The sequence below is a fragment of the Austrofundulus limnaeus genome, unplaced genomic scaffold (genome assembly GCF_001266775.1).
Source record: "Austrofundulus limnaeus strain Quisiro unplaced genomic scaffold, Austrofundulus_limnaeus-1.0 Scaffold32, whole genome shotgun sequence".
NCBI classification, from domain to species: Eukaryota; Metazoa; Chordata; class Actinopteri; order Cyprinodontiformes; family Rivulidae; genus Austrofundulus; species Austrofundulus limnaeus.
In genome coordinates, this window is record NW_013952434.1 from 214,673 (window position 1) to 224,042 (window position 9,370).

The 9,370-nt window shown below is 41.2% G+C and overlaps 1 protein-coding gene across 1 annotated transcript in view; it reads right to left on the minus strand.

Annotated features, from left to right (window-relative positions):
* The window catches only part of cpne4b (copine IVb), a 33,069-nt gene that overhangs the window by 18,327 nt on the left and 5,372 nt on the right, over nt 1-9,370 (minus strand). The window contains exons 2-7 of the mRNA XM_014005645.1: nt 8,369-8,559; nt 5,089-5,268; nt 1,776-1,847; nt 1,546-1,620; nt 920-1,003; nt 746-835 (exon numbers count right to left, since the gene is read on the minus strand). Of these exons, the coding sequence (XP_013861099.1) occupies nt 746-835; nt 920-1,003; nt 1,546-1,620; nt 1,776-1,847; nt 5,089-5,268; nt 8,369-8,539 (672 nt within the window). The 5' untranslated portion in view covers nt 8,540-8,559. The remainder of the gene's footprint in view (nt 1-745; nt 836-919; nt 1,004-1,545; nt 1,621-1,775; nt 1,848-5,088; nt 5,269-8,368; nt 8,560-9,370) is intronic.

A 9,370-nucleotide genomic window follows, 5' to 3' on the forward strand; every position in this document is an offset into this window, starting at 1 on the left:
ATTTGTATTTTTGTTGTTTGTTGAATTTATGTTGTTGTTTTTAAAGAAATTAATAAACTAACTGAACTGAACTGAATTGGTTGTAATGACAAAGTTTGCCACTAGTTGGAGCCTCCAACACAGTCACCACCTCATGCACACGTCTTCTCTACCACTGAGGAAGAGACCTCTGCATATGTCCWAACTGCCAAAATCGGCTCTTATTGTTGCAGTTGCATGACGAAAATTGTCATTTTGTTCACAACACCTTCTTGTCAAAACCCACTTTTCACCCCCCTCTGCATAAGAAAGTATTRTGTAATTGGTCAAAAGCTCCTGTGCGTGTTTGTTTATGCTAAAAGCGCTCAGACACTGCATTTTGCTGTTGCACCCGGAAGCAGACATTTATACAGATAATAAAACGGCCAAAAATTCATGGATGTAAATAACACATATCTTGTGCACAGAATAGTCTGTCTGTCAAAAACTATGGAGCTTAAACCGGGACAGATTTGTGGACAAATAACGGCGGATATCTGGGTCCCTCCCACAAGATCTTGTGAACTTATTGACCTCTACAACCCCATTCAAAAAGCACATTTAGCAAACACAAAAAGAGCTGTAACTCAATGACTTTTAAAGATTTTGAGCTAAAGTCTGTTCTCTAAACAAGCTTGGTTACACTCAAGTGATTATTATTAATTGTAGATTTGATTTGTTTGAAGATTGTACYGATATCTTCGCAGTTATTGTCAAGAAAACCCACCTTTAGCTCCCTGTCATGATCCCCRCTGCAAAGGGTGTTCAAAGAAACTTTAAAGGATTTCCAAACTGGGCTCAGGTTGTTCATGACCGTCTGCACAGACACACATGAAAAAGATCATTGTTCAAAGTGAATACGAAACATTGGSGTACAAATGTGTAAACATACAGTTATTACCTCAGTTCTGTGCACAAGCGACTCCGTTCCGTCGTTGTTTATTCTAAAGATCTCCAGAAACGGATCTGACTTGCTGAAGAAATCCTTCAAAGAAAAGAAAACACACCCACATGTAAAGGATTCCCTCAGAAGTGCCTTTGATCACCAAATCAATCAAACACTATCAGAATCATCAATTCACCTCTTCTTCTTTCCTCTCTTTCTTTCTTTTTTTTGTGTTTCTTCCACCCATCCCTCTCCTGTCCTTTCCAAATTAACCACCCCTCCCTGTCTGTAGGCCATCATTTCCCTTGGGCCCAACTTGTTTGGATTAGTCATCCGTGGCCGTGTGTGTGCGGGAGGAAGCTCAAAATTAAAATTAACATTGTAATCAATGTGTGTGTGAGGGGTTGTCGAGATAAAAGAGGTTTCGTGTTGGCGGGGAGGAGCCCAGCTACTTCCACTGAACCCCCTTATAAGCCAGATTGTCCTCTTGTGTATATTCTCTAAGTGGCTTCATCATCAAATCTTTCATCACTACATCTCCACATTTGAAGRCATAACACACAAACTAACATCTCTCCTCCTGTTTTTCTCTCAAACCTTACAGAGAATATTAGAAACTTCTGAAAGCGACGGCAGCAAACCTTRTCGTCCAGCTTCCGAGCGCTGAAGGAGAGTTCAACGTAGTCGTCGTTGCCGGATAACTCCTCAGCTGTCACCTACAGAGCGGCGCAGAGAGGGCACGGGAWGGAGATGTGAGCGAAATGAGATGGAAACAAGGAGCAGAACAGACTGAAGGAGCAACGTCCTCCAGTTAATTATCTTTCYTGAGTGTCGGGGCGCGTGCGATTCGTGCACGGAACGGGCTTCCTACCATGATGGAAGACTTCCCGGCCGTGTTTCCCTGCTTGAGCAGAGCTTTGGTCAGTTTCCTCTGCGAGACGATCTGAAACAAACAGCGACACGGACACCTTTAGAGGGTCGGCCTCAGGTTACTGGAGCTGTCAGGTGCCATACGGCTGACTGCTCAATGGATAACTCAGGGAAGGAAAGTTTGAACATATGGACAGAAACAGATAAAATGAAAAAAAAGCTGCCAGGAAAGGCATTGATGGGACTAAAACAAACTTTTTCTGGTAGCCTAAAGACCCTTATTTTCAATCTTAGTCTTTTAAAGGGGCAATATCATGTAAAATCAACTTTTTTGAGTTTTATATCATGTTACAATGTTACACTCTCATAAAAAACAAGCCCAAAGCCTTGCATTGACTCATTCATGCATGTTTGAGAAATCCTGCAGTATTTTTAAGCAGCCATGCTGAGGAGCAAAAYGACAGGTGGGGACCAGAAACACCTTTTGGGACCAGGAACGCCCCTGGGACGAGTCTTTAAGCTGAACTTCCTCATCACGGAGCACACCTCCCGACACCCCAACCCCACACACCCCGCCCATGACTCCTGCAGGCTCTCGGCAGTAACAAGGCAAACGAGTGAAACTGAAGGTGAAACTTAAACTGTCTGCTGTTAACGCTACTTCTCACTCAGTGAAGCTCTTTTCAGATTCAAAATACCTTTGAGGAAATGTATTTTCAGATGCCAAGTAAACTGCATCATAGCGCACGCACGAAACCCCACCCCCACTGAAATGGGCGAGACAGAAGCGGAAGGTGGTTCTTAAAGCGACAGAGGCCAATTTCAAGGCGTTTAGAAGAGGAAGTGATGAGAAGATAAGTTTATTTTCTATTTAAACATAAAAACAGCATTTTAACAACAGCTAAAGGTGACATAGATACTTTATTATGGTATAGTATTTAAATAAATGCCTGAGAAACACATAATATTGCCCCTTTAAAAACAGTGTTCCAATTCAAAATACAAAAGAACCTTAATCAGCACATAAGTATAAATGAATGTCTATCAGCGATGATCAATTATTTTGATTTTTCAACCAGATTCTCACCCTTGCAGAGTTTCTAAGGGGGTCATGGGAATGTGACCCTCCAGTCTATTACAAGGGTTTCCCCACATGTGTAARAGTTCATGTATCTGGGTGGATTAACAAATCTGGGTCTCCTCTGCAGTAAGGAAGGAGTTGCTCTAGTTTGGCTGGCTGAAAAAAAAAGAGCTGAGCTCAAAGGCAGAGCTCTCGATTTACCGGTCTGTCTACATTCCAGCTTTCACCTGTGGTCATGGGATGTGGATCATGACCATAAAATGAGCTTCCTCTGGGCTGAACTCAGCCATTGAAGTAAGACGAGGAGCGCCGTCGTCTGGGGGAATGAGAAAGAGAGGGATGTTTGGGTTTCCCTGCTGGATTTTTGTTACCATTTGCACACATGATGCAAATTCAAAATAAGCTAAAACATTTKAGCTAAACCTTGGATAAACAGTAGATTTTTTACTATGCAGAAAAAAACGTTATCCACGTTATCTTGCTGCAACTCTCTGGCAATGATAATCCTCCTCTATGGCTGTTATCTCCGTTCTGCCAACTACTGTAGATCCAGCYGCCCTATGGCGCTGATAGCACCACTGACCATAAAACACAAAAAGCAAATACATTCCACTCCTCTCAGAATGATGTGGGATGCTGCTCTCACTGTTGTCAAAGTATCGGGTGGTGGGTCCTTGAAATCAGCCAACACCAACGCTTTAATGAAAGCAACAGCAATTTTCTTTTTAAAAGCGCTCAGACGATGAGTAATTGGCGTAAATAGAGAAAATCTTTAGATATTGATCGCAGCTATCACAAGCGCTGAGCCCATTTAGCGAGCGAGGCGGCACCGATTAGCATATGCGCATATAAATGCTCTGAGAACAGTTTGAAGCAGCCTGGAGAACCCAAGGACACGGAAGTTTAAATGCAAACCTGAAGTTGGAAGAGCCTTGRCTAAAATGGGCTCCTGACATTCCTCTTATTAGTTAAACTACAAAAACTGATGCTGTACACACATCTAATAGATTATGCAACTGAGTGCACTTTTTGTTTTACATTGCCTCTTTGCATTCAGTTGGATTTGTTACAGATCTCCACCAGCGATAGCCAACTGATGGCTCTCAGGCCACATCTGGCTCATGGGCTCTTTCTTTTCGGCCCGCAAAGTAGTAAATTATTCCTAAATTACACATAATCAGACACAAAAATCAGCTGTTTACATGAGCTGCCATGTTGGATTTTTGGAAACAGAATTTGTGCACAAAAGACGGTTAGGCGCTTTAAGTCCCGCCTACYCTTCAGCACACAATCGTGGTGTTAYGTGGCCTTCCTTTAAAAAGGGCAAAATTCACATTTTTAGCCGTTCAATTCATTTTTGGGGGGAACTGGACTCTAGAAGTGCAAGAAAWTTTGAATTTAGTTTCTCAAAATGCTTCAAAGATMCAGTAACTTTATATTCTGTTTGGGTCATRTTTTTCGTTTCGTTTAGTTTTCTGTATATGATGCTGCACTGCAAGATCGTCGTAAATGACTCTACCAAATTAGAATGAACCACTCTGGAAGCTGGGGGGTGTGGGCAGTGGGGTGTGAAGCGCCTCGTTTGGATTTAAAGAAACAGCCTCAAAATAGGTTGGTCTGAGACACAACTCAGAAAAGGGGTGAAAGGGGGGCTTGTGGAGTTACAACGAGAAAAGAATTGCTGTTCCACTTCATATAGACCCCAGCTGAATGATTTAAATGTGAAAAAGAAGGATTTAAAAGCATGACAGAAAGCATGAAAGAACYAATTACAGCTAAACATGTTAGAAAAAATATTGTTAAAATTTACWGCAGCAAAAATTACGTCATCAAATTTGTGAATAGTTGAATTTATAGTACCAAATTTCGCTTTAAGAGTACATTCAGCCTAACTTTTACTTTGCATTAATGGTTTAGATGTAGATTCGGCTTCTTTTTTTTTCCAACCCAGAAAGGTCTAAGGGGCCTGTCTAACTTAGAGTTCCCTGATAGTTTTATGACAGCCCCTATCATCTGACATCCTAATGCACTGAAATACATTCAGCCAGCTTTATTAGGTGGAGATAGATGAGAAAGAGCTCAACCAAAAGCTATTAATCCTGGACAAAATGATGAGTAAGACAGTAGTTGACAAGTAAAATCTCATGAAATGTTTTTAATCCATGTTTGAACTCTGATTTATGCACAATGTGGTCTGTTCTACATTCATTCTCCATCCTGCACGCGTACCAACCTGTCCTAAGGTACACTCCATAGCTCCCAGGAAGTCCGCATCCCGTAGGCCGTTATTGCCAGAACTGATGTCATGCAGCTCAAACCGAAGCCTCTGGACCTCCTCAAAGTAGTAATCCACCAAAAAGATCTTGGAGAAAACTGGACCGCTGCTGCTGCGGATCACCTCAGTACGGTCCACCTGTGAAGACACGTATAAGAGCGTGAGGGGACGCACCAACACAACACCAACACTTCGTCATCGTTTAGCAAAACAAGTCAAACCAAATGAAAATAATTTAATTTTCTATAAAGTTTCAAAAATGAATTTAGTAAAAGTTACATAAAATATTAAAAAGTTGTTTCTCATCTTTCTGTATTATTTAATAATGCCAGCATCACTTTAAATTGTACTGTTTTTTTTTTAAAGTTTGGTGTAGTGAGCCGAAATATGAAAATCTCTTTCAACATCACCACTAACTATCGATTGTGAACCCCAGACTGCAGCAATTACCCCAAATAGCCATTACCACATTGTTTACACTTATCAGCCGGAGTACTGCAAACATTGATTTTCTGTGATGCCTTAAAATCACACGCGCTGTTYGACTGCACTGAAATCCGACTGTATCCGTAACATTGAACTCAGATTTTCTTCCCTYTGATGGCCTGACGCAGAACGGATCAGAACGTCAAATTAACACCTGTCAGCGCTGACGGCGAAAACCTTCCCAACGCCAGCAGACATGAATGAGRGCTTTTTATTCAACACTTGCACTTATGCAGGAAGAAAAGTTCGTCACAGAATTTACACCAGATGTTGCCCCCTTTTTCACACTCATTCAAAGCCAAGCATTATGGCACACACACACACACAAACACACACACACACACTCGAACAGCTGCTTCAACACAACAATTATCTAGTTAGGAGACTAAAAATAATAAGCAGGGATAGCATTTGTCTGTTTTCACACTTTTCAAGTGGGCTTATTGTAGCACATATGCACTAACTATTTTTCTCACACACACAAGCACACACACACACACACACACACACACAGACTGATATGCTGCAGAAAGTAGCTTTTTGTGGATTCTCCCAAGACAGTTGCCTAATGCTGCACTACTTTTTGAGCACTTGATCTTGCGTCCCAGTGGAAAAAGAACTAGTTTTTGTGTGTGTGTGTGTGTGTGTGGGTGTTGGTGTGTGTGTCTAACATGCAGTTTAACATTTCAGGTTTCTGACAGGTTTTGGCCATGAGCACACATATATATGTATTTACAACATTTGGTTAAATCTTGAAATTAACATTATTCCCTATCCCGAGCAATGTCGCAATAATCCTGTGTAATTTCAGGTTTTTCAGAAATAGTCCCAATCCTGTGATCAGAGTATACATCGTGAATCAGCCTCAGCTTTCACCGCTCCAAATTTTACCTCAATACCTATAAATTCACTGATTTGTTGTGGAAGCCATCTTGAATAGACAATTTTCTAGTTAAAAATTGTTACAAATGTGCTGTAAAGCTATAAATCTGCTTTTTSAGCTTGTTGAACTTGCACACTTCCAGTGGCGTTTTCATTGCAACCTCAGCATTTTACCAGTTGACTTGTGAAYCGAAATATGCTAGTACTCATAACTACAAAATGGTCWRTTSGGTTGACTCTAAAAAAGTCAATCAGTAACGATTTTCAGGGAGATACTTCAGTAGAAATCAACATATTCCTGAAATGATCAGGCTCMATCTTTATCCGTATGTTGTGCTTTCGTAATTCTCAGACAGTCCATGTTTTGTCCATTAGGAAGGCGTGAAAGAGCGTCCGTGCTTTAGTGATAATTGGAATTCAAATGGAACACTTAAAAGCAAAACAATCTGCCCAAAGATGTTTTCTCCATCTATCTGAGACCTGTTTACTTTACGAGTTCGATAAAACGGACAAAAACTGTTAGTAAAGTCAGAAAAAAAGGGAGAAAAAAGACGGTTGGAGCTCTGATTGTTTTCATTACCAAAACAAAGCACTCTGTGCATCTCAATATAACAGCCTTCTGCAAAACTTTGGATTTTTCATGGGCTGCATTACAATTAGTATCCATAATTCATGGGACCAAACATGAGATGACACAATATAATCACAGCTTGAGTGCTCRATTACGTGCACTCATTTAGTTAAACATGAATTCAGTGTTATGCTTGAATCATTTGGAGTGATGTGTGCACAYATACAGTATTTGCACTGAAACAGAAAAGTTTACAACCAATTTTTGGTGTCCCCAGTTTGAATTAACATGAATACTATTAGCGGTCAAAGTATGTAAAGTTGGAGGTGTCTCAGCTACTACCACACCAAACTGTAGTTTCAGATCTGTGAAACTGACTGAAATACAACCATTTTTGTGTTTGTAAATTTTGATCAGCTGAGACGCCAGCTTGAATCGATTTGGCTCCAAAAGTTAATCAATTGTGAATATGAAACCAAYGATGACTCTCTGAAACTTTTATTAACATCTGTTCAGTTTCATGAGATATTTTGCTAACAGACAGATAAGATTGACACAAATGGTTAAAGCCAACTTTTTAAAATAGGATCTCTTAGTGTTCAGAATTAATTGGGGAAGACTCTCAGCTATTACCACACCAAACTAGATCTCAATATCTGCCAAATTTACTGAGTTACAGCTATTTTTCTGTTTGACAAGGTTGATTAGCTGTGGCAGYCATTTTGAATTGGGTGAACTTCAAAAGTTAATCATTTATAGATGTATACCTATTATTTATTTTCAGGAAGTTTAATTAAAATCCATCAACTGGTTTATGAGATATTTTGCTAACAGACAAACAACACACTCAGGCAATTACATGATAGCTTGCCTTTCATTGTAGTGGATGATAAATATCCTCAAATGTACTGCATGATAAATGCAGACATTTTGGAGTTCTTTTATTTTATTCCTGGTGTTTATTTATTCCCATGATGGGAAAAAAGACAAAATGTACCAAACTGTACATTAAAGGTTACCTCAGTTCACAGCAGAATATCAACACACAACATGATGACAGCTCAGATAGCACCTTTAACAACACGCACACGCAGATGCACTTCAGTAAATACTCTGATATCTCACAATGGGTGAATAAGTGTCATGAGAAAGAACACTTTCAGAATGACGAGCGCTTTGACGCAGAAGCCTGACTGGGCCATTACACCTTTTCCTTTTCTGAATATGAAACAGTCCCTCTCCACTGGAAGCACATTTAACCTGAGCACCCCCCCACCCCCACCCCCCCTTCTCAGTTACCTCAAACCACTGGCCGTGTGACTGCATCTTCAACACCACGCACGGGTCCGGCTTGGAGAGGGCGTCGCGGTCCGAGATCCCCCGGCAAGCCACTCGCAGCTCCACTTTGGTCAGGCATGGGGAGCTGATGAAGCCCAGCGTGGCCTCAGCAGACTCATAGATGTTACTCATGCTGAACGCACAATCACACACTGAAAGGAAGAAACAGAGACATAAGGCTCACCTTTAACACATCACTAAACACTACACTGGATGGATGGATGGATGGATGGATGGATGGATGGATGGATGGATGGATGGATGGATGGATGGATGGATGGATTCAGTGTTATGCTTGAATCATTTGGAATGATGTCTGCACACATATTTGCACTGAAACAGATGGATCCATCCATCCATCCATTGAGGATGGATGGATGGATGGATGGATGGATGGATGGATGGATGGATGGATGGATGGATGGATGGATGGATGGACCAATGAACAAAATGATGGACTGACAGATGGATGGATGAATGCATTAATGGATGGATGGATGGATGGATGGATGGATGGATGGATGGATGGATGGATGGACTGACGGATGAATGAATGCATTAATGGATGGATGGATGGATGGATGGATGAATCAACAAAATGATGGACTGACAGATGGATGGATGGATGGATGGATGGATGGATGGATGGATGGATGGATGGATGGATGGATGAACAAAATGATGGACTGACAGATGAATGAATGCATTAATGGATGGATGGATGGATGGATGGATGGATGGATGGATGGATGGATGGATGGATGGATGGATGGATGAATGAATGAATGCATCAATGGTTGGATGGATGGATGGATGGATGGATGGATGGATGGATGGATGGATGGATGGATGGATGGATGGATGGATGAATGAATGCATCAATGGTTGGATGGATGGATGGATGGATGGATGGATGGATGGATGGATGGATGGATGGATGGATGGATGGATGGATGGATGGAT